Consider the following 24,351-nt stretch of genomic DNA (forward strand, 5'->3'; position numbering starts at 1 on the left):
GAAATGGGAGAGCTAACTTTGGTCCGAATTCTTACCTTCCACGGGCTTCTGCCAGTTTTCTCCGGATCCCATCCGCAGGCTCTGGGTGGGTGAGGGGTGTCTCGGTGGGTCTCATCCTGGCCACCAGAAACGTTAGTGGGGGAACAATAGTTTTCCCTCTGCCCTTTAACGATGAGTGCTTGGCTCTAGGGCACCTCCTAAGTGGAGAAGCTTATGTAGGTTAAAAGTTCTCCACTGTGGCCTCGGGAACTCAAGATTACCTTTGGTAAGCCGAGCCTGCTTGTTCAGCCCCAGATCCTTTTATTCACCTGAGGCCTCTCGCGGGTCACGCCAGGCCCTGATCAGTCAGGTTTCTAGGCTGGACCCAGCCCGCCCACATCCGGTCCGGCGTCTAAAGGGCACCTGACGCACCCCCATCCGGTCCGGCTTCTCAGCCGACCCGGTCCGCCTCAGCCCGGTCCGCCCCAGCGCGGTCTGGTTTCTAAGTGGGCCTTCCCAGTTTCTACAACGGACCTAGGCCACCTCGGGCCTGCTCCGTTTTCTAAGTCGGGCCCAGTCTCCTCAGACTGACGCAGGGTTCTAATCTGGAACCAGTCTGCCCTCGCCCGGTCCGGTTTCTAAACGGAACCGGCCGGCCCCCCACTGGGTCCAGCTTCTAAGGGGTACCCAGTCCGCCCTAGCCCGGTCTGGTTTCTGAGTGGAACCCAGTGCCCTTCCGGTTTCTAGGACAGACACGGCCGGAAGAGAGCTGCTCTGTTTTCCAAGTCTGACCCAGGCTCCTCAGACCCACTCAAGGATCTAAGTTGGACCCGGCCTTCCTCTGGTCTTTTCCAGTTTCTAAGTCAAACCCAGGCTGACCCAGCACCTGGTCCAGTTTCTAAACAGAGCCAGTCTGACTCCTGCCGGTGTCCGGACTCAGTCCGCAGAAAAAAAGTCTGAAAGCAAAGCTGGAGAGCCAAGATCCAAGAGGGCCCTAAACTTGCCTAGGGACGGGCCACCGGGGTGGCTCAGTCATTAAGTGTCTGCCTTTGGCTCAGGTCATGATCCCGGGGTCCTGGGATCGAGCCCCGCATCGGGCTCCCTGTTCAGTGGGGAGCCTGCTTCTCCCTCTCCCATTGCTGCTCTGCCTGCTTGCGCTCTCTTGCTTTCTCTGTCAAATAAATAAATAAAATCTTAAAAAAAAAAAAAAAAAAACATCCCTCGGGAGCGGAAGAGCAGCAAGCTCAGGGGCCGCACCAGGTAGGGGAGCCTGGTTGCTGCTTGCTCCATGGGCCTGTGGAGGGTCTCCTGTTTCCTCCTCTGACCAGAGCTATTAAAGATAAGCCGAGGCACATTAAAACGTTTAAGAGCCTGCTTGAACAAAAATCGATTCAAATTGGGCAGCATCCAATCGAACAGAGAAAAGAGCTCTGAGGAGCTGTACAGGATAAAAAGATGAAGGCAGAAGGGAGGGAGAACAAGGAAGTTAGGCTACACAGCAAAGCAGGTTGGTATTCCAAGGTCACTTTCCTTTAGGGGATGGCAGGGGGTTATCAGGCAGACTACCCAACTAGCGCTGATCGGATGATTCCTGATGTTAAAAACCTAACTGGACAGGTTTAAGAGTTCATTTCCGGGCGAGCCATAACTGTAGTCAAGTTAAATCTTCGTTTGGTGAGTGGCGCTTAGCATAAGCGATTCCATTTTGGACCTGTTGTCTTAACAGCAGTTTGCCACAAACCCCTAAAATACTGCATGTTTTCTTTTCATATGCTGGTGATCACATTCATGATCTTGAACTGTGCATATATGTCACATGCTCTCCAGACGGCTAATTCCCTGGTAGAAGAATGTGTTCTACTTTTATGAACTCCGCTGCCTAACATGGAACCTGGCTTATGTTAATACCACTTAGTTGTTCCATTATTATATCTTATGAAATGGAGTACATTGTGTACCCACGCAGAGACATACAAAAGTACACATAGATTAGCAATATAAATGATTTGAAGCCCTCCCCATTTTGTTCTAAACTCTGAGAACCTAAACAATATCACTGTCTTCTCAAGAGGAAAAAAAAAAAAAGCTCTTCTTTTGTAGTTGGGCAGGAGTATAGAAAAAAAGCAGCTTTGGAGAAAGTAGGCATCCTTGTATTTTTTTATGCCTTTCTTTTTTCTCTCTCTCTTCTGGATCTTGAAGTGGCTCTGCTCATGTGGGCTGCATGATGCAGCCATTGGAGGGTATGTCATATACGCCAGCATGGGCCTGGAGAGACAGAGGGGATGTGCGTGGATGTTCCCTGCCTCTCCTTTTTTCTGGCTAGACTTCAGAGGCTGATGCTCCACTTTGCAATCTAGATGTGGGTGTGGGCAACTTTGCCTGCTGCCTGCTGGTGAAGAGGATTCCAAGTGACAAGCAAAAAAAAGCACTGCAGAGATTATGCCCATGGTATTGGAGGGCCTGTTAGACGTGGTGAAGAAAGAACTCTGGGTGGGGGACAGGAGAATACGCAGCCATTAAGAATGAATAAATTAAAAAAAAAAAAAAAGAATGAATAAATTCATCAGGTCAATGCTGATATTAGGTCAGGCTAAAATCCTTCAAAGCTTATTGGTGTTCTGAGTATAAAGCCCCAAATCATGGCTCTCACAATCACCCATGGCCTGTGTTCTTCAGTCATGGGTGAGGTGCCTTTCTTTCACACCCATTGCTTCAGCCATACCGGCTTTGGTAGTTCCTCACATGTGACTGGCTCTCCTGCTGGAGGAGCTTGATGCCAATAGTTCCTTCCATGCAGAACAGTTTTCTTCTCCAACCTTCATGCAGCCAAGTACAACATGTTCTTCCCTGACCCCTCAAACTTGGTTACTGTCCCTAGTTTTACAATATCTGGCACACTTTACTTGCCCTGTGTCAAAGCTCACCAGTCTTTCAACAGCCTGCCCAGTTTCTTAAGCTCCTTGAGGGTAGACACCAAGTCTGTCTCATTCATCACAGGAACTCCCATGTCTGTCCCTTTGCTGGGTGGACACCACACTCAAGATATATCTGTTAGGTGAATGCATGTCTCCACACTTTTAAGTATAATTCTCTGAGCTGACTGATACTATATCAGTATAATTCTCTGGTGCTACCAGAAACATGAGAACTGAATGGGTTCTTTCTGCTTTCTCTCTCCCAAATCCAGCTGGGAAGCAGGTTTGAAGGACAGCATTGTGGATAGCGACTCTTGGTGAGGACTCTCACTGTGAAATAGGAACATTTTCAAGGGAAGTGACCCTTTGCTGGAGCCCCTCAATTCCAGTGTGGTCAATAACTTATTGGTATGCAGCGTGAATAATTCGCCTGTGGAAAAAATTAGGTCCAACAGTGGTGCCACTTTTTCACTAAAATCCTGAAATCCTGGCACGCCTAGGTGGCTCGGTTGTTTAAGTGTCTGACTGCTGATTTCAGCTCAGGTCATAATCTCAGGGTCATAATATGGAGCCCCTCTTCAGGCTCTATGATAGGCATGGAGCCTGCTTAAGATTCTCCCTCTCCTTCTACATCTGCCCCCTCCCTGATTATGTGCCCACTCTCTCTCAAAATAATAGTAATAATAATAATAATGATAACAGTGATCCTGACTAATCTCAACTGCACGCAGTCCAGACTGTGTCTTTTACATAATATTTAAAAATAACCTATAACTATATCAGGGAAGCCACCCTTTAACAAATAAAGGACCAATGAGAAAGAGCCTGAGGAATCTAGAACTCCCCGCCCCCAAAAAATGATGACTTGGGGAAATAATTTGGCCTGAATTAAATTATTAAATAATAGTAATTGTTGTTTAAGGTAATCAAATTAAACCTCCATGTCTGGATGGATCTGGCCTTCTGGGTGTGTGTCATTTGGTTCATCTTCTCTAAATTATTTAGTCACTCATTTGAGTGCCTACTGTATAGTCCCCTAGGGGGCAATAATCAAAGTGAAATAACTCTTTCTACCCACAGAGATCTTATTATCTATTCGGAGAGACAGGCATGGAAAAACAAGTGTACAACATTTGCAACTTCCAAATTCCAAATGATACAACCAGCCCTTGTAGAGAGGCGTACCCCGAGGAATCAGGAAAACCTCTAAAGCACCAGTTCTACATGTTCTGCAGCTCTGGCATTCACTTATTGGCTCACGGGTTCTGTTTCCCACATAACCTCGTATTTCCATGCTATGTAGACTGTGGTCTTCAAATTAGCAAAGGTAAATGCCAAAAGGTCAAAACTCTACTGATTATTGCAAACTCTCTTTTTTTGTAAATACTTAGATACTCCATATTCGTAGCATTTTTGTAGTTCTTAACAAATTCTCAAACACTGTTTAATTGATGTCAATTCATGTTGATTCGCTGTTCAAAAACTGTAATTGTAGTGTATGTGTTTCAATGACTCTATACTTAAAATTTCAACCTGACCCTCTATTACAAGAGGCATTTAGATTTCATTTATCTAAAATTAAATGCCAGGCACATTACTGATAATACTACTGATATTTTTAAAATTTGTAAATATATGAGGTAGTCAGTTATTTGCATAAATCTATCCCTGTGAGCACAGTGACTAGGGAAGGGACAGGCACATGGTTGAGAGAAAGTCATAGAATGGTGTGGGATCTACTGGAAAGATATGCTGTCTTTTTGGCTCAGCATGAGCCTGGGAAGATGTAGGCCTACCTTTTGCTGTCAGCAGCAGTCCTGCCACCAGACACAGCCCAACATCAAAGATGAACGTAGCCAGATTTTAATGACCATTTGAGCACCTGTATCAACCCGAACGGAGGCCACTCTGCACCTGGCCTTGCATGCAAGTGTACCTAAAATTCTTATGTTCAAGTCCATTAGTTAGGTTGGATGTGCCCTGCAAACAAATGAGACCTTATTGATTCCATCTCACAAAAGGAACAAGGTAGGAAGAAAGCTGCAAGGAGGATAATTTTAAGTCACTCTGTATTTATTGGTATTCAGCTTATTTTTCCCAGAGAGAAGACATACAGTCTGATGTATCCCATTTCAATAAATCCTCTGCTTCTGGATTTACATCCTGAATTTCTGTGACCTCTAATTAAGGCTCAGACCATCACACAGTGGTTAAAATTATTCCCTGAGATCATGAAGGCTGTGCTTTTAGCCACAGAATATTTTGCCTTACCAAAATCCAGGAGAAAACAAAACAGCAAGTCTTTTGGTAGTAGAAGAGGCAGGCAACTTAGGTAGAATTCCTGAGAAAAAGTGTAGAGTCAATTAATCCACTAAATAATATTTCCCTGACTGTGAACTATTATCTGTTCAATATCGCTGAACACTCTAGAAGGGAAATTCATTTTATTGCCTAGAAAGACACTTTATCACAGTGCTGTGTGCAGAGCATCTTGACTTTTGCTAACTGCCAGAGTCATCATGATGCCTCAGTTTCCAATAAAATGCAGAGTTAGTACCAGTGGATGTGGGAAAAAGAAATCCAGATACAGACGATAAGAAAAAAATGGTTATTACATTTAGTGCTTAGTCAGGCCTGCAGTGTTTTTCAGAATGTTTTGAAGTCAGAACAGCTCAGGATCCTTCACAAGTAGGAACGGCAGAGACACCTCCGGATTATCACCTCAAACCCCAGCCAGATCAGCACACCAAAGCATAAGGGAAACGGACATCAGCCGGTGTCTTCCAGTGCTGGTGCATGGACGGTCCATTTTGAAGGGGATGGGGCTCCCAGCAGCCCCTTCTGGGTTTCGAGAAGCCGCATTCCGGGAAGGAGCCAGCTCTCCAGGATCGGTTGCTCTTGCATTGTCATGGTTCCTCCGCCCACCCATCCCCCTAAAATGGCACAATGGAATGACTGTGCTCTCTATTGAGGACTTCCCTTTTTAAAAATAAACAAGCAAAAGTTTCCCTAATCTGACCCATATTCAATAGTGGGAGAAGGCAGCCAGTCCCGGGGTGGGGAGTGGGAAAGGAAGCCAGGCGTCAGGCAAACACACTCAGGGACGACGTGCAGGACAGTGTGCAGGCCTCTGAAGACAGAAAAGTGAAAGGAAAGCTGAGCGTCAGTGGGCTGTGGCACTCCCAGATCATCATTCCATGGACACACGATTTCCTTTCTTAGGTTTTCTTGCGGTATTTCTGACAGGCTTTTGCCATATCCTTCAAGAAGTCAGGAACACCATTCTACAAAACAAAGGAGACTGTCACTTCTATGTCTTCATGGTCATTAGTCCTGATTCTTTAGGCTATGGCAAAGGGAAACAAAGATGGCTCTGAGAATGATAAATATGACAATAGGGCCCCTGTCCGATTTCAACAGAACATGACAGAAGACCCAAGGCACAGGTGAGACACGGTTATGTATCTTGGTTTTTGCTAGTAAAAAGATAAGATGATTTTGAAAGACTATTTTTTGAAAAGAAAAAACACAGGAAATGATATTGGGTTGGACTTTTGGGATTCTAACCTAGTAATCATAGAAAGGACTTCTTTTACAGAATTAGGAAACGGTGAGGGTGTGGGGCAAAGGGTAGACTATGTTATTTCTTAGTTCGTGCTGAGCATTTTGCAAGACATTCCCCAGATAATTCCTTACTTGCCACTACTCTACAGGGTGGTAATACCCGTCCCCATTTTCCACAGGGAAGAAATCAACAGCTTCCCTAGATTATACAGATGGAAGCAGGACAAGGACTCAAAATCACACGTGTTTGACTCAAAGCCTGTGCACTTTGCACTCTCCCAGGGAATGTGCTGAGCCCTCCCAGCAGTAAGTGGGACTCCTACAAAGCACTGAATGATTCCCATAAAGCCAGGTTCTCCGGCAGTCTCCAGCAATCTGGCCCCTACTGCAGTCCCCTCTCCTTACAGCGAAACAAAACAACAATAACAAAACTGGAGGCTTCCAAGCTTGGATACATCTGGTTGTCTCTCGAGCCAGGTTGGCCTCTCAGATTCCTCCCTCCATAAGCAGACAGAGGTTCAAAAGGCACCATTTTTCATTTTTCCTACAAGGAAAAGGCTACTATCTGGAGGATGCAGAGAGTGATCCTGGCAGGGTCTTGCTGGTAGGGAGGGTCTAACATTCCAGCTAAGGATTCTTCTCTTTTGTCCCAGCCTTCACATCCTGGGTGTTGGCAACCTTAGTCCCAACTATAGTCACTCAACCAAGGTACTTCATAAAAGAGCCTCATTAGGCCAGAGACACAGTGTCTCTTTGGTCTGACAGCCCTGTGGGCTAAGTCAACATTTGTCAAACACACTTCCCCCCTCCTGCCTCCTGGGATCTCACCTTGGCGACCCAATTAATGAGCCAGGAAGGAATTTGGCCACCTGGGTTATCGAAGTAATACATGAAAACTAGAAAGGAAAATCAGGAGGAGGAAAAATGTTAGAAAGACAACAATAAACCCTGCAAAGATTCTCCCTCTATCTTCAGGTCCCAAAAGTAAGGAGGGAGGGAACATGGCATTCAGGAGAACTTCTCTCCTCTGCCTTGCCTTCCAGAATATATATATATATATATATATATATATGTGTGTGTGTGTGTGTGTGTGTGTGGGTGTATATATACACCCGCACACATATATATACACACATATTTTTGAAAACATAGTCACATGCACATTTTGCTGCTACTTATTAAATGCCTGTCAAGAGCTAGACACTTGGATATAGTCTCTCATTTAATCATTTCCCTCATTAATTATCTTAATAGTACAAGGGAGTTGTTAAGATTAAACCCCCACTTATAAAGGACAACATGAAGACTCAGAGCAGTTGGGTGGCATGTCCAAGGTGACAGATCTGAACAGCTTCAGAATGATGGTTCCGACATTGCCTCACACGCAAAGCCACACTGATTCCCGTAGGGCGAGTGGCTGGCTGCCCCTGTTCTACTCACAGCTTTTCTCCGTGCAGGCTGGAACTCGAGGCAGGCAGGTCCTGAGTCTGCTGAGCAGGAGCTCTGTCCTCAGGGGCAGTCCTTGCCCCTTGCAGCCCCCTTGCCACCCCACCCCCGAGGCCTGATGTATGTATCCCCAGGACTAGCCTGAAGTGAATTTCTACACCTCGTGGTTTGATTTCCTCTGGGCAATGCAAGAGTCAATAAAGAATGGGTTGAGTCAGATTTAAACATCTACCGTGCACTCAAGCCAGGTTTCTGGGGGTGAACTAAGTCTCTCCCCAGGTTTTGATTCCTTGTTTGTTTTATACTCATGCCCATTCTCTGACCTCAGAGAATAAGCATCATGCATTTTACATGCCTAACAGTCAATATGGCCTACATATGGTGGCCCCAGCTGCTTTGCCAACACGCTCCCCAGCTTTACCTTTGCTCCCTTTCTTGCCATCACTCTTGATCACCAGGCTCTGCTTATACTGATTCACCCGGACCACACCAGACCTCTCAGGAATCTGTGGCACGGAGGTGCTCTGGGCCAGGACCACATGGATCTTCTGCCCGTCCATGTCCAGGTCTCGCCGCTGCCGGATGTAGGTGTACTGTACTGTTAGTCAAGGCATGATATTAATGCCAGCATTTCAGATGGACGAAAGGAAACCCTACAAGCCAGAAGCACAGTGAGATGATTCTATTCCTCCCAACTGGCCCTTGCTCCCTTTAATGGTTCCTTCATTTCTCAGCCCTGTGTCCCTACCTGCACTGAAAGACTGTGCCCCATACAACCTGATATTCTCATTTGACAGCATGCATTACCTACTTGGGAATGATTCCTTGATGCTTTCAATTATACAGGGAAATTACTCCTCCTTTCTCTAAGAAGGCACTATGAGATACGAGGCACTGCTTGCTCACCAGCGGTGTGATTCTGCATTTGTTACTCAACCTTTCTGAAGCTGAGTTTCCCTCTGTAGGAAAAGGGGGCTATATTCTCCAGCAGGCAAGCTTGGTGGGGGCACAGGAGAAAGACTGGGGCAGAATAAGTACTTGATAAACACTGGGGTCATTCCACTTTGTCCTGCCCTCCCGCAACGCTCTAGTTAGTGACCGCTATGCACAGAGGATGGTCAAGCAATGTTACTTACACCTAGTGGTCAGAGGAAGAACATGAGAACCTGAGTATTTAGTAGGCAGAAGTCCTCTATGGGTTAACATTGGTTAACCACCAAGAATAACCAAGCCATTTCATCTCTATAAACGCAGAGCACTCACTATGTCTATGATACTATAATAGGGAAGGTAACTGACTCCTAAGAAACAGTAAGAGTTACCATCTATTAAGCCCTTACCATAAGCCTTACATATAGCATCAGTTTTGATTCTGAAAAGGTCCCTCTGAATTTGGTGTAAGTATCCTCATCTCATAGATAACAATATTGAGGCTCCAAGAGGTAAAGAAATTTGCCAAAGATTCCATCGCTCAATTGAAACCTGAGTGCAAACCCAGATCTGGCTCCAAAACCTAGCTAGACTTTCATAGCTTGACAGACCTCAACAGAATTTTAGGTTTCACACTAGAAGGAATTCAAAGCCTAAACAATAATAATTTTTTAAAAAATTCTAAGTATAACGTAATACACTCACTGTAACAGCAGCAACCATAGCCCCACGCCACCGCAGAATCTCTGCAGCACCCACAGGTCCCAGCCCTCACTCAGGCACCCTGCAGGATATGCTACTGCCCCTGACTCTGGCGACATACACGTAAAGTTCTTAAATGTTTTGCAGGAGATACGATGTTGCTTTGGCTCTGGATTTCTGACATCAAGACCTTTTACTTTTTCCTCACAACAAAAATTGTCCCGCTTTCTCTCAAAACTTGCTCATCTCATGTGACAGGTATCTCCTCACACTTCATTGAGGAAAAATCAACCTGATATATTGATTAAAACTTGGCAGAGTCTTCAAAAAGTTGGAAGGTCCAGCCTACCAGAGGGCTTATGACCAGAGAACCACTAGTTCACTGAGGCCCAGAGAAGTGAAGGGACTTCCAAAGTCACACAACAAATCAGAGAATGAGCTCACATTCAGTCTGGGATCTTTGGCTCCAAATGAATGTTGTTTTCCTCTGCACTATTCTCTGTTCTCAAAAATTTAACCACTAGTGGAGAGACATGCATATAGAAAGATTTAAAAACTCATCATCAGGTTGTGTGGTATTGGAAAACCAAATATATAGAACTTGAAGTAGTCCCAAGTGTCTACCCCTAAGACCTAACCATCAGTGTCACACTGAGGTCAGAGAGATGGGATCATGGTCACCGCCTGATCAAGGTCGCCACCTCTGGAAATAACTGGATGTACTTCCAAACCTGCCTCTGCCCCCCACTAGCTGTTAACCAGAGCAAAGTTCTGGACTTCTCTTTGCCTCAGTTTCCTTAACTGTGAAATGAGGATGATCATACTTACTTTGCACAGAGGTTGGCAGGATCAGGGAAAACCACATAAAATCTAAAGGATTACTTAATCCACAATTTGTTGAAATACATACCATATGTTGTACAAACTACCTAGCAGTATGTGAATAAGAAATAAGCCCTTATGGAGTTTATAATCTAGTTGGGAGCAAGGAAAACACATAGACTTAGACACAAAAACACATACAAACAATATACATAAAACACAGCAACACGCTCCTTCTCTTTCTAGAGAATAATTATGTAGGAAATACAGACTAATACAAAGCTAAAGCTAGAAGAGATCCCAGTGATCATCAAGTTGGGTGGTTTCCAAACTTTTTTTTTTAATCCACACAACCCTTTGTTGACAGGATCTTCTGTGGAAATTCGGTGTATAACATACTCTGCTGCTGTGACTGAAGAGGACAGTGAAGGAGTGGAAATCTCACCTATCAGTCATCCTGCCCCCTCCCTGCCTGTCCTCAGATTTGCATCCCCCTTCCTAGGCTAGTCCTGAAAGGGCTTCTTAGAACCTTGGAATGTCGCTAAAACTTCCCACATTCCATTCAACTGTTTTAGTGCTAAATGAGGGGAAGAAACATACACCTAATCTGCAGAGCCAACAGTCAAGTAGGGATCATGTGGGATCAATAAAACAGGAGGGGAGAAGGGGATAGCTGGAAAGTGGGGGCCTGAATTCTAGTTCCCACTTGGCCAATAATCATCTATACTTAGGCCTCTATCACTTTATCTCTCTGGGTGCCCACTTCTACCTCTGGATTAAGGGAATGTATTAAACACTCTATAAAAAGTTCTTTCCAGGTCCCCAATTCTGTGGCCCCAAAATTTCAAGCCTTAGAACACCTCTCAGGAAAGCCTGAGCTGCCTTCCAGGACCACAATCACAGAGGCTCCACATGGTCAAGCCTAGACATCACATACTGAGGTCTCCAAAAGTCACACAGGGCAACAGTTTTAGCATATGCTTCTACAAGAATCAAGGGCAATGCTGTCCACACCTGCTGGTCATGTTACTATTGGGCTATGGCCAAGGAGTACAAGAAATACTTAGAAAGCCAAGTAGGAAGGATACGTCTCTGTTGGACATGGGAAAAGGGTACTTCACTTGCCAGTAGACCACGGTTTCTCCATTGTATTCGTTTTCATAGAGTTCTAAGGAGAACAAAAGAAGTTAATGTATCTGGAGCTTCTGGGCTCCAATTAACAAGCCTAGGTATGATGACCTCTGAGGATATGATAAACCACTAACTCATAAGGCACAGAATTCTAGAAAAAAATCAGACATTCATTAATGCCGAAAGCTTATTGCCCAACGGCAGAGTTTAGTAGATATAAAAACACAATAAAAAAATAAAACAACTCAGCAAAACATGTGCACTGTATAGCACAAGCAAGATTCCCCAAAAGAACGCAATAAAACAAAATCAGGCATCTAAAAATAAATGTTCAGGTTTTAAAATCAGGGCAACCACCAGATGTCACTAGAATCCCAATAGTTTTGCTTTTGAGACCTCTCTTTAGATTTCTTGACCTTTTACAACTAGCTGGGACTGAGTCACCCAGTCTAGTGTGTTCAGCTGGGAAAGAAGGTTCCAGGGATGGCAGTATCCTTCCTAAACAGCTAGGAAGTGGCATTAACTGTGGCAAACCCTGGGTGTCTTCCTTCTCTCCTATTTCTTTACATTTTACCACCGCTATAAGGACCAGAATTCCTTAATACTCCATCAATATATTGTGTGCAAACAGCAGCCGGCTCTCAGTTGGAGAAAGCAAAGGAATTCAATGACAAGCACACCCTCTGACCCCAAGCTGTGCAGTAAGCTTCAAACTAACCATTTAGAGAAGGAGCTAAGCCAAGGCTGCTGAAATAACCATGAGAACCCCTTGAGGAGCTCCTGAAGGGGAAATGCATTATTTAATTCAGCTTTTTAAAGAAAATCTATTAGACGCTAGTCATGGATTAAAGAGCTTGCCAGGGCACTGGTGCCACAGGAGGCTAAAACAGCCCTTGAGAGGAAGGGAGAAGTGGACATGTTACCTTGGCATGCTCAGCATCACCTCCCCCTTCCCGGACCAGGAATCCCAATTCTCCCCCAGGTTATCATCCTTCCCCTCCTCCTTACTATGTGGTTTAAGCAGGACTCACTCAGCATTAATTTCAGGGCTGGGAAAAGGAGCCAGACACGGCCCAGTCATTTGTTCAGGGATGGTGTGTCTGGCCAGGGTCTTGCCTTGTCACTCTAACAAGTTTGGGCCAAAAAGTGGTTCAGTAACTCAGGTAACTCACAAATATCTAGAAGGACCAGAGTTAGGCTTAGAACCTGAGGATTGTACCAGAGAAGCCAAGCTACTGTGGCAACTAGACAACCTAGCGTGAATGGCTCATGCTATGTACCAAACATCAGAGGCTCTGTGGTATCTCTCCCAACATCAGATACCTTAGCCCTACCATCACCAGAAAACTGATCGTGATGCTGCCTGCTTGCTCATGTTGTTCTCTCTCAAATTGAAGCTGTATGTTGTCTTATTGGCAACATCTGTATTACACCACTGAACCATGGCTGCTAAGGAGACTGGGATGGAGAACATCTGGCTTCTCCCCTAAACAGAGGAGCATCACAATTCACCCCAGACAGGAATGGTATTTGAAAACACTAAGAGACCAAAACCATGACAAACATCCACAGGATGCCATGACAGCAAATTGTGGGAATCTGGCTACCACGAGTAGAAAAATGGAATGTTCATTTCTGTTCCTGTGGGGTTATTTATATGGTGAGACTATAAGCCTGGATCATCTGGGGGCCATCTTTGCCATGACATAACAATCTGCCTGAGAACTGGTCAACTCAGAAGAAAACTGATCCAGATGGAGAAAGCATTTAAACATTAGATGCAGTGTCCTGGAGGTCAGAAACCGCTGGACTTTTCAATGCCATGAACCGATACTCTTTTTCCTTTTCTCACACTGGCATTTGTTAAGTTCTTGTTGCTTGCAACCAAGCACCCTGACTCTGGCAAGAATCTTTTCAGTGCCCCGGGGCTAATTCTGCAATTCTAGTCCTCCATGACTGAATGGCAGACACCACTCCCAGCTCTAAGTGACAGGAGGATCACCTCTTTCGTGCCTTTCCTAGTTGTCCATCACTTTCAGGGTCAAATCTAAGCACTGTAGCCTGGTGGCCAAGCTGGGCCCCTGGGTATCTGACCTTCCTCCCACCCTAGCTCTAGATTCTGCTACCCCAACAACCCAATAAAACCAAATTGCTCAGTTTTTGAAAATGCCGTGCTGTTTCATGCCTTCCTTGCTTTACTCATGCTGTTCCCTGGGCCTCAAATGGCCTCGAACCACTCACCCCCTTACCCTCTCAGCCTCTCACTTTCTCTCCTATACATATTCTTGTTTTGTTTGTTGTTGTTGTTGTTGCTTGCATTCCTGTTGTTTATAAAACTTTGATTCAACTTCCAAAACAAAGCTTGGACACTACCTCCTCCAAGAAGCCTTCTGTGACTACTTGGATATATGGATTGATGACAAAATTCAGTGAGAACAAAGTAGGCCTCGGAGCAAACTGAAGAATGGCATTTGAGAGTATGCAAGGAATCATAAAGGCATGTTTCAGCCTAGGATTCAAGACTTTCATGCCAGAATTAAAAAATGAAACAGTGGGGATTAAATCTGTTGCTTTCTACTGGCTAGAATAACAACAGATTCTACTTTCTAGATGATTTTTAAAAACAATAAGTCGGGGCACCTGGGTGGCTCAGTGGGTTAAGCCTCTGCCTTTGGCTTAGGTCATGATCTCGGGGTCCTGGGATCGAGCCCTGCATGGGGCTCTCTGCTTAGCAGGGAGCCTGCTTCCCCCTCTCTCTCTGACTGCCTCTCTGCCTACTTGTGATCTCTGTCCCTCTCTCTCTCTGCCAAATAAATAAATAAAATCTTAAAAAAAAAATAAGTGTCACTCACCTTTAACATATTGATCCCACTGTTTTCTGTAGTCTAAGTCCATATAGATATCTGCCAGCAAAGCCGGTGGGCAATCGTCCAGAATACCAAAGACTTTATATGCATAAAGTCCAGTCTGCTATAAAAACAGAACAGGCAGAAATAACCTATTGATTCCCAAACTGAGAGACAGCTGGGTTGCGCCGCATATGAAAAACAGCTGTACACGCAACACCATTAGTGACTACATCCTCTGTGGTCTTGGTGACGTGATGATGAAAAAGCAGATGAGGTTTCTGCTCTCATGAGTCTTATATTTGCTTGTAGACATTGGTGGTGGTAGTGGCTAGAAATGCTATCTAGGAAATTTGAATAGAATATTAGGAAAGTTCTATATTTAGTGGTGCCTGGATTGGTGGGGAGGGATTTCCCTATGTAATTAGGTGGTCAGGAAAGGCTTCTACGAGAGATAACCTTTATCAGAACATCTTATTCTAAATATTAGGAGCCAGCCATCCATGGAAAATTAAGGGAAACTCATTCCTGGTAGGGAGAAGGCCCTCTGACTGATGGACTGGCATGCTGAAAGAACAGAAAGTCACAGGGTCCAGAGAACTATGGATGGGGGGAGAATGGTCGGAGCTGAGTTCACAGAGGTAATGGGCGGCAGACTTCAAAAAGGCTTTGTAAACCAGGGTAAGGGGTAAGAATTTTGTTCTAATTACTAAGGAAAACCAATGAGTGACTTTAAATGGTAGGAATAATAAATAAAGAGATGATTCTTGCTGCTTGGTAGAAAGTAATCATAAGGGAGCAAGGAGATGGATTTGAAGACCAGTGAAAAGAGATGATGGGGATCTGAACGAGGAGGTGACAACATGATGGGGAGAAGTCCAGTGATTTAGGGATATATTTAGAAGTAATGTCATCAGGAAGTGCTGGCAGATTGCCTGTGGGTAAAGAGAAAAAGAAGAATTACGTCTTAGAACCTCTGCCTGAACACCCAGCATGGAAGCTCCATGCTCTAGGACAGAGAAAAGTTGGGAAGAAGTGATTTGTGGGCTATGGGGAAATCAAGAATTCTACTTTTGAGTTTGAGATGCTTATTAAACATCCCAGTGAGAGTCATGTGGGCAGCTAGCATTCAGGGGACAGGTTACTATTTTGGACATCCACAGGTCATAATGAAACCCAACACATTGTTTTTATCAATTCCAAGACAAAATTTTTCAACAACTTCTTTTTTACTTAAGGAATTTGTGTATAAAGGAAATAACAGCAGTGTCAAATCACACTACTCCCCTTTATTCAGGGGGAAAAAACATTTCTAGATTTGAAAGTATAAGAGAGTCCTCCCCCCCCTTTTTTTTTCAGGTGAGGCCATATCCTCCTTTGTGAGGGTTCTGGGCTGGAGTAGGCCATGCTACACATTTCATTATCTGTCCAACAGCAGCTAACAATTCCTGACTCTCCCCTTGCCTAAAGGCTCTGTCCTTAAGAGTAAACCAAAGGATTTTAGGGTAATCTCCATGCAAAAGCAAATAAAAATGATGCTTTTAGAATGACACATTATTCCACGTGCTAAAGAAGTGTTATTGACTAGTGAACATGAATAAAACTATCCTCTTAAACCCAATGCCAAGGAGTTACGTGAAGTCAAGAGGTAAACATGGTGAAGCTTTCTAGAGATCTTGAGGCTGCAAGTGCTTCCTGACTCAGGGAATATAACCAGGGGAAAACACGTCCCAGTTTAGGAATCTCACAGATACATTAAAATACCTGGTAAGAAATGGGAGATGGCATTGGAACAGAATTTATAAAATTCTTCCAGATCTAGAAGCATATGACTTTATACCAAGGGTTTCCAACCAGCAAATGACAAACTAGTAGATCTGAACACCTCACGGGCTGTGCCATGGATACCCCGAAGGAATGGCAGACATCAGGAGAAACATCTTCTCTCTTTTGTCCTTTCCCCTACACATACAGGAAGATAGGGTTTATACATACCCACTTGTTTATAAATCATCTTTGGAAGAGAGACCATTAGTTCCCTGTTCAAACAAATTGGGGCCCCACTTTCTGTACACACTGACTGAGCAAAAGGGATAAATATGTATGGAGATGGTCATCTCAGCTCACATGGGTTAACTGGTTATCTGGATAAATTAAGACAAACTGTTTCCTTAAAGTGGTTCCCTTCCCCCTTCTGAATTTAGTCACTGACCTAAGTGACCTCAGTCCTATACATTTTACAAAAAAGAAAAACAGAAAGCCCTCTTAGAAGAGAAAAATAGAACAATGTGATTTACGTGAATACAGAAGAATGAACTATTGTTACAATTTCCTTTAAACACTCCCTTAGTGGCAGAACTGAGAAATGCCAGGACTCCAGAGGAACAAAATTCTTGATACCACTTCCCTCATCTATCAGTTAAATGTTCTTTTCAAGTAATGTAGAGGCCACCCAAATTCTTGGATCAAGGCACTTTTTCACCCATTATTTCTTTCTAAAAAGGATCTCAGCAAATTGTCTTTAAAAAATGAATTTTTTATAACTGCAGAAGTAATATTCATTATAGGAGAAGTAGAACATGCCAAAAAAAGAGTAAGGAAAATAAAAATGGCATGTAACTCCATAATCCACAAAGGCCTACTTTAATATTTGACATATTTAAGCACACAAATACTTGTGTATGTTACAAAATGGGAATGATACGGTTTGAACTTGTATTCTTATTTTTAACAAGCTATGGAGAGATCAAACCTAATTTAATTCTTCTCATGAGTCAACATTCCCAGTATTTTTAAAATATAAATATTCCTGGAATAATCTATCCTTTCATATGGACCAGGTTTGTCCATAATTCTAAATTTTTCATTACAAAAACTTCCTTAGAAGTTTGGGGGTAGAGGGTATTACCATTTTAAGGTTCTTTATGCTTTTTATAAACCTTTAAGAAGTTTGTACCAATTTATACTCTCGCCAGTAGCACAGGAGCATCTCAAAATTATACAAACAATTTGATAAGGAAAAACATGAAACTTAGCTTGATTTGGGCAAAGTTTTTATTACTGATGTGTAAGGTTTCCTTAAAATTGGAAGATGGGGAGAAGTGAGCTGGGGAAAATCGTAGGGGGAGACAACCATGAGAGACTGTGGACTCTGAGAAACAAACTGAGAGTTTTGGAGGGGAGGGGGGGTGGGGGGTTGGGTGAGCCTGGTGGTGGGTATTAAGGAGGGCACGTATTGCATGGAGCACTGGGTGTGATGCATAAACAATGAATTTTGGGACATGCACAAAAAAATTAAATTTAAAAAAATTAGAAATAAAATCTTTCTGCATATATGTCTCTAAAATTACTAGTACTTCAATAAGTGATTCCAAAAAAATTTAGGCAAGAGGTTACTGGCTTTCCTGAAGCTCCTCTAGAAACCATTTCTAAACTTGTCTCCATTTCTTTATCATGTTGTAAAACACAGTGTATACTTTTGTAGTGCTCCACTTATAAATAACGTAAAAATTATTCAGTGGTAGAGAATCAGTAAATATCTTGTGTAGAATACAATAACCAGAAGAAACAGAAGATTTCACATAGCATACAGTACCTTCTTTCTTGCTAAGAGTATCTCTGTGGCAGTATACACAGCTAACTTTCCTGGTCTCCTATGCAGGTTTGAATAAGGATGTTTGGAGCTGCAGCAGCTGTTTTGTTATGAAGAGGTAACCAACATGAGGATAAAGAGTAAAAAGACACAAGCGTTTTACTGGCATCACTAATCAGCTACACCAATGCCAGTAACCACTGACTTCTGCCCTACATTTTTTTTTTTTTAATTAACATATAATGTATTATTTGTTTCAGGGCTACAGGTCTCTGATTGATCACTCTAAAGATTTTATTTATTTATTTGACAGACAGAGATCACAAGTAGGCAGAGAGGCAGGCAGAGAGAGAGGAAGGGAAACAGGCTCCCCGCTGAGCAGAGAACCCGATGCGGGGCTCGATCCCAGGACCCTGAGATCATGACCTGAACTGAAGGCAGAGGCTTTAACCCATTGAGCCACCCAGGCACCCCAATGTGATTGATCAGTCTTACACAAATCACAGCACTCACCATAGCACATACCCTCCCAAATGTCCATCATCCAGCCACCCCATCCCTCCCAGCAACCCTCAGTTTGTTTTCTGAGATTAAGAGTCTCTTACGGTTTGTTTCCCTCTCTGGTTTCGTCTTGCTTCATTTTTCCCTCCCTTCCCCTATGGTCCTCTGCCTTGTTTCTCAAATTCCTCATATCAGGGTGATCATATGATAATTGTCTTTCTCTGATTGACTTATTTCGCTCAGCATAATACCCTCTAGTTCCATCCACATCGTTGCAAATGGCAAGATTTCAGTTTTTTGGTGGCTGCATAGTATTCCATTGTGTGTGTGTGTGTGTACACTCACACACACACCACATCTTTATCCATTCATCTGTTGATGGACATCTAGACTCTTTCCATAGTTTGGCTATTGTGGACATCACTGCTACGAACATTCGGGTGCACGTGTCCCTTCGGATCACTACATTTGTACCTTTAAGGCAAACATCCAGTAGTGCGATTGTTGGGTCATAGGGTAGCTCTATTTTCAACTGTTTGAGGAAACCCTATACTGTTTTCCAGAGTTCTGCCCTACTTGTTAAGTGAGAAAAACAAACCCCGTTGAATTACTGTTAGTACGGCTTCCTATGGTATTGCAATGATACATATAAGAGAGGAAGACTGGTGTCATAAGATTCATATTTATATTGTGAGTCACATGGGTGTTTACCATGTAGACTTAGACCACCCTTCAAAGTAAATCTGCCCATAAAGTACACCATACTAGATAAATACCAAAAAGTCTTAAGTATATCCTATTCAAACTCAGAAAAGAAAAAGAGAAAATTGACCTATAGAGGAACATACATGTGGATTACACCAGGCATCTCATCAGAAACTATCCATGTAAAAAGAGTGGAGTAAAATATATAGTATACTGAAAGGAAAAAGCCATCAATTTAAATTCTATATCCAATGAAACTGTCCTTCAAAAGTGAAGGAGAAATAAGTTTTTCAGACAAATAAAAACTGAAGGAATTCATCAGCATAAAAAGTACCTCTTTTATTGTCTTCAAGCTTCTTCAGGGTACGAACTTTGTTTTACTCCTCAGGTATCACCAGGGCTTAGCATAATGCCAGGTACACAATAGGTCCTAAAGACTACTTGCTAAATGTTGTCTTAATTTCCAAAGCTTGGGGTAAAGATCAAATGCACCCAATGGCTGAGAGATAATTGGCCACTTTACAGTTTCAACCTCAAATGAACTCCCCTGTCTGAGTAAATTTCCTGGTAAGAGATCCTGTTTTAATAGAATGTGAAAGCTGCAAGAAGGATGGAGCTTACAGATCGTAGTATGGTCTTTTAGATAAATGACCAGGGGTAATATATCTTAAAACCACATTTTGTAGACATTTAACAGAAATCCCAGGAAAAAAAAAAAAGCACCCAGTGGTTCAACATTCATGCCTAAATGAAAATAACATGTGTGCCTTCAGCCCAAGATGTGCCAGGGCTTGGAGGGAAATTGGCAAGGATTAAGACCAGGAGCCTTTTGGGAGCTGTTAGGCATTGTCATCCTGGGCCTGACCTCACAGCTTTTTCTTGGAGGAGAAAGCAAAAGGTGGCTGCATTAAAGCTTTACTCTCAGAATTGCCACAAAGAGCCCCCCAAAACACCCTGTAGCTGGCATCTTTTCACTGAGTTGGCTTTGAGTCAGAAGTAAAATTGTCATTTTGTTTAGTAGCTGAAGAAATGGATGGCTTGTACTATTCAATCTAAAAGTGGTCTCTGGCACTGACAGTGGATACCTAGGTGTTCACAAGTACATAAGAGCATGAGGGTGCTCTTGCTCTGTATTTAAAGTGAGACCGTTTGTTTCCTCCTTTGGATTATCCTCTTTCCTGAGGTCTGCCTCATGGTGACCTCGTGACTGTGAGTTGTGTTTTGCAGAATGGAAAGGTGGTTTTACTGTTTTAAGTTCAAATTTCATAGGCCTGAACCCCTTGATTTCGGATTCAGATTCTCCAGAATGTAAGAGAACAAGAGCTCCAACTCTTAATTTATTTCAGTAGAGAGGTGGTTTAAATCCACTACCAGAGATGGCATCTGTTTGTAGGAGCTCTCCTGACAATTCAGTTATTTAAAAAACAAAGGGCCAGGAACTATCCTTGGAGACAGGGAGACTAACCATGGCTCCACCTTGAAGGCGCTCATGATTTACCGGTCTTAGGGGAGAGGGAGGAGAACGGAAATGTGAGTGCTATGGCTAGGTACATACGAGATATAATAGGGCACAGCCTAGTGTGAATCAGAAGGACTTCCCAGGGAAGGTGATTCTTGTTGGGTATGAAAGCAGGAATAGGAATTTTCAGACATCTAGAAGTTGGCAGTTGAGTAGAAGAGAGTGTTTTTGAGCCAGAGATAAGAACATATCCAACTGCACAGCAGTAGAGATAGCATGATGTGATTCAGCATGTCTTAAATGGTAGGCTTATGTTTTTGCAAGATAGGTCTGGACAAGTTGGCAAAAGCCAGAGCAACAGAAGCCTTGTATTTGGAATGAGATGTACCACTTTCCTAGTTCTTCCTAGCTGGTTCAGTATGGCAACTAATGCCCTGAGTTCAGTCTTAGTAGTTAGAGCTATATGCATGTTCCTCTCCTTTGCTCCAAAGAAACAGATCTGTAATCAGATTCTGGCTCTGCCACTTATGTAACCTCAGACAGATTGGCCATGGGGAGCCTCTGTTTTCTGTTATGTAAAATGGGACCAAACAAAGAACAACACAGTGGGGTTATTGCAAATATTATCAGGATCAAAGAAGTACAATGCTTGGCATTAAAAAGTTCTCATAAAATATTTGTGGAATCAAACTGGTACTGGAATAAAAAAAGGAAATTCTACTGCCTGGAAAACAGCCTTTAGCTTTCCAAACACCAGTGGCTGCCAGAGTAGTCTAGGACACCTGGAAAGAGATAGAAAAAGGATCTGAACCCTGAAGAAGAGTGACAGGAAGCCAGGAATCCAGAACCAGTAGACATTAGGCCAGCAAAGCAGATCGAAGTGGAAGGGATGCGACTTTTGCCAGAACAACAAGGGCACCACTAGGTCAGGAGTGCAGACAGGAAGGCAGAGAGGCAAGCAGAGAGAGAGAGAGGAGGAAGCAGGCTCCCTGCCAAGCAGAGAGCCCGATGTGGGGCTCGATCCCAGGATCCTGGGATCAGGACCCGAGCCGAAGGCAGAGGCTTTAACCCACTGAGCCACCCAGGCGCCCCTAAATATTATAAAAAAAAAAAAAAAAACTCTCCTACATTGCTGTCATTATGGATGTTAGATTGCATCTCCATTGTTAAACCCACTCAGAGTTGCATTTATGTAAGTCATCAAAATTCTCTTTGTAAATTTATGTCCACACTTGTGGACATAATATGGTCCTGCCACTTAGATAGTGGCACTAGGCAGATTTATGTGAACCAACGACAGAAATTCATGGCTAGCAATATGTAAAATGAATTTTCTTTGCAGTAAAAAAAAAAAAAGAATGAATGAAATCTTGCCATTTGCAACAATATGAATGGAACTAGAGTGTATTATGCTAAGTGAAGTAAGTTCAAGAAAGACAAATATCATGATTTCATTCATGTAGAATTTAAGAAACAAAAGAAATGAACAAAGGGAAAGGCAAGGAAAAATAAAAACAGAGAGGATGGCAAACCATAAGAGAGTCTGTAGTTAAGAGACTGGGGCTGCTGGAGGGGAGGTAGGTAGGAGGATAGGCTACATGGGTGATGGAGGGTACTTACTAGGATGAGCGCTGGGTGTTGAATGTGAGTAATAAATTACTAAATTGTACTCCTGAAACCAATCCTACAGTATATTCAAGTTAACTAACTTGAATTTAGAAAAAAAAAAAAAAAGACTGATGTGGAGAGTAGGTCAATACCTATAAAGCACTTAAGCACTTCCTGGAACATAAGAAAGCCTGCAATGTGTGAGCTATTACACTAGATATTCTTAGCATTAATTCTGCAACCAACAGTGCCACTGAAAGCAAAGTGGTTAAGACCACAGGTTCTCCTTCAGGTGCTTGAGCAGACTGTAACACGTAGGAGGGAAGGGATCAGAGAGGTGGAAGGCCAGGAAACTAGATAAAGAGGTCACGGCAATTCTAGGTGAGAGGTAGCATCCGAAGTGGCAGCCACAAAGGAAAGAAGAGGGAAGGGAAGTGGGCCAGCTCTCAGAATGTCTGAGCAGTCACATTGACAAAACCTGGCAAATGCCTGAATGTGGCTGGTAAGGAAAATGAAATAGAAGAATAAAGGATTTTGGGGGCGCCTGGGTGGCTCAGTGGTTTAAGCCGCTGCCTTCGGCTCAGGTCATGATCTCAGGGTCCTGGGATCGAGTCCCGCATCGGGCTCTCTGCTCCGCGGGGAGCTTGCTTCCCTCTCACTCTCTCTGCCTGCCTCTCTGCCTACTTGTGATCTCTCTCTGTCAGATAAATGAATAAAATCTTTAAAAAAAAAAAAAGAAGAAGAATAAAGGATTTTGTCTGAAAAGATGTCCACTCTTGCACCAAGCCAGTGACTGAAATTACACTCAGTAATTAATTCTGCATGCTCTGGGCTGTGAGCTTGTTCATCTTGTACACCCTGTGGCTCTGCTACACACACACTCACAATGCCTCCCTACTTCTCTGCCAGGAAGCCTTGATTTCACTTACCCTGCCTAAAGGTGACTTTTTTAACCCGTGCGTCATGCAGCTGCTATCACAGTGTAACTGATAACAGATCTCAGGTGCACTGCAATCTTTCCACCTGGATAGCTTCCTACCTGGTTTCAAAGGCCTCTGGGAGCACCTGGCGACTTGCTTAATAACCAACTCCATTCCTCCTGCCCTTTAATCTTTCTCCCTAAAGCTTCAGACGAATGTATTAAGTGCATCTTGCAAAGATGCGGCAGTCGTGAAAAGAAACAAGCCACTAAAATGGGAAATGACAGTAGCTCCCTTCCCAGGCACGCTGCTCGGCACTCACACTATCATCCTGCACACCCACCCAGTCTCCGAGAAGTCTAGTCTCCTTGCCACCTGTATGCAAACCCTAAGGTTTTCCCCACCAACACACACACACACACACACACACACACACCCACCCACCAGTGGCACCCACCCGGGAGGGGTATCTACGTCCCTTGCAGGAAAGTGCATGGGGCCAAGACTCAGGAAACCCACGTTTTAACTCCATGCTTAACTTCCAGAGGACCACTCCCCCTCGGCCCCCAGACCTGAGATTGAATTGGATGCCCTCCCAGCGGCAGGGGGCAGTCAGCTGCAGGCACTGCCCTCTGTGTTCGCTCCTCCCAGCTCCGCGTGACCAACTCAGGTCCTGACTTCCGCGGCCGGAGCCCCACACTCCCCCGGGAAGCGTGACCCTGGAGAGCGACAGCCCAGTCTCCTCCAGCGGGCCAGGTGCTACCTCGTCCAGCCGCCCGTAGATTTTGAAACCTTCGTGCTCCATCAGCAGCTCCCAGTCATTCCCAACCCGCCCGAACTGCTGGAGCTCGTCACAGGCCTTCTGGAACTGCTCCTCGGAGAAGCCTCCAAACGCACGCTCCATCTTTCCACGGTCCCGGGTTGTCCGCCTGCCGGCGAGGCCGCTGACCTCTGGGGTGTGCGTTCGGGGCGGGCCGAGAGCGTGGTCCAGCGTGATTGGCAGGGAACAGAGGCATGACGGGGAGCTAGCAGGACTACGGGGAAGGAGGAGCCTGGGGGAGGCGTGGTCACGGAGGGGCGGGCTCAGAGAGGCGGGCGGGGCTGAGCAGGAGACTGCAAGGATGGAAGAGAAGTAAAATCGGAAAAATATTGGACTGGATCGTGAGGGAGGATAGAGGGGCTGGAGAAGTGAGGAGGCCTCTCGACGGAAGGGAAGTGAAAGAAACTCATG

The 24,351-nt window shown here is 44.1% G+C and overlaps 1 protein-coding gene across 3 annotated transcripts; it reads right to left on the bottom strand.

Moving 5' to 3' along the window:
• Positions 1-4,954: 4,954 nt before the first annotated feature.
• LOC123930149 (phosphatidylcholine transfer protein) lies at positions 4,955-24,130 on the bottom strand. Of its 3 annotated transcripts, none has more exons than XM_045986404.1 (6): positions 23,884-24,127; positions 14,342-14,456; positions 11,447-11,526; positions 8,326-8,497; positions 7,287-7,354; positions 4,955-6,178 (listed from the first exon to the last, which is right to left on the bottom strand). In XM_045986404.1, the coding sequence occupies exons 1-6, from the start codon at positions 24,022-24,024 to the stop codon at positions 6,113-6,115; spliced, it is 642 nt and encodes a 213-aa protein (XP_045842360.1). In that variant the 5' UTR covers positions 24,025-24,127; the 3' UTR covers positions 4,955-6,112. The 3 variants fall into 3 exon arrangements, with proteins under 3 accessions (XP_045842360.1, XP_045842359.1, XP_045842361.1); XM_045986403.1 differs by having other exon boundaries at positions 14,342-14,459; positions 23,884-24,123; XM_045986405.1 differs by lacking the exon at positions 7,287-7,354 and having other exon boundaries at positions 14,342-14,459; positions 23,884-24,130.
• Positions 24,131-24,351: the final 221 nt, after the last annotated feature.

Source organism: Meles meles, chromosome 18 (genome assembly GCF_922984935.1).
Source record: "Meles meles chromosome 18, mMelMel3.1 paternal haplotype, whole genome shotgun sequence".
NCBI classification, from domain to species: domain Eukaryota; kingdom Metazoa; phylum Chordata; class Mammalia; order Carnivora; family Mustelidae; genus Meles; species Meles meles.

Bases quoted from the DNA above. Each gene is read 5' to 3' on its own strand.
- LOC123930149 (XM_045986403.1), bottom strand. From the start codon at position 24,024: ATGGAGCGTGCGTTTGGAGGCTTCTCCGAGGAGCAGTTCCAGAAGGCC. The intron at 14,460-23,883 runs GTAGCACCTGGC...CTGTTTTTATAG, and splicing joins TCTACGGGCGGCTGGACGAG to CAGACTGGACTTTATGCATA. The intron at 6,179-7,286 runs GTGAGATCCCAG...TTTGTTTTGTAG, and splicing joins TCATTAATTGGGTCGCCAAG to AATGGTGTTCCTGACTTCTT.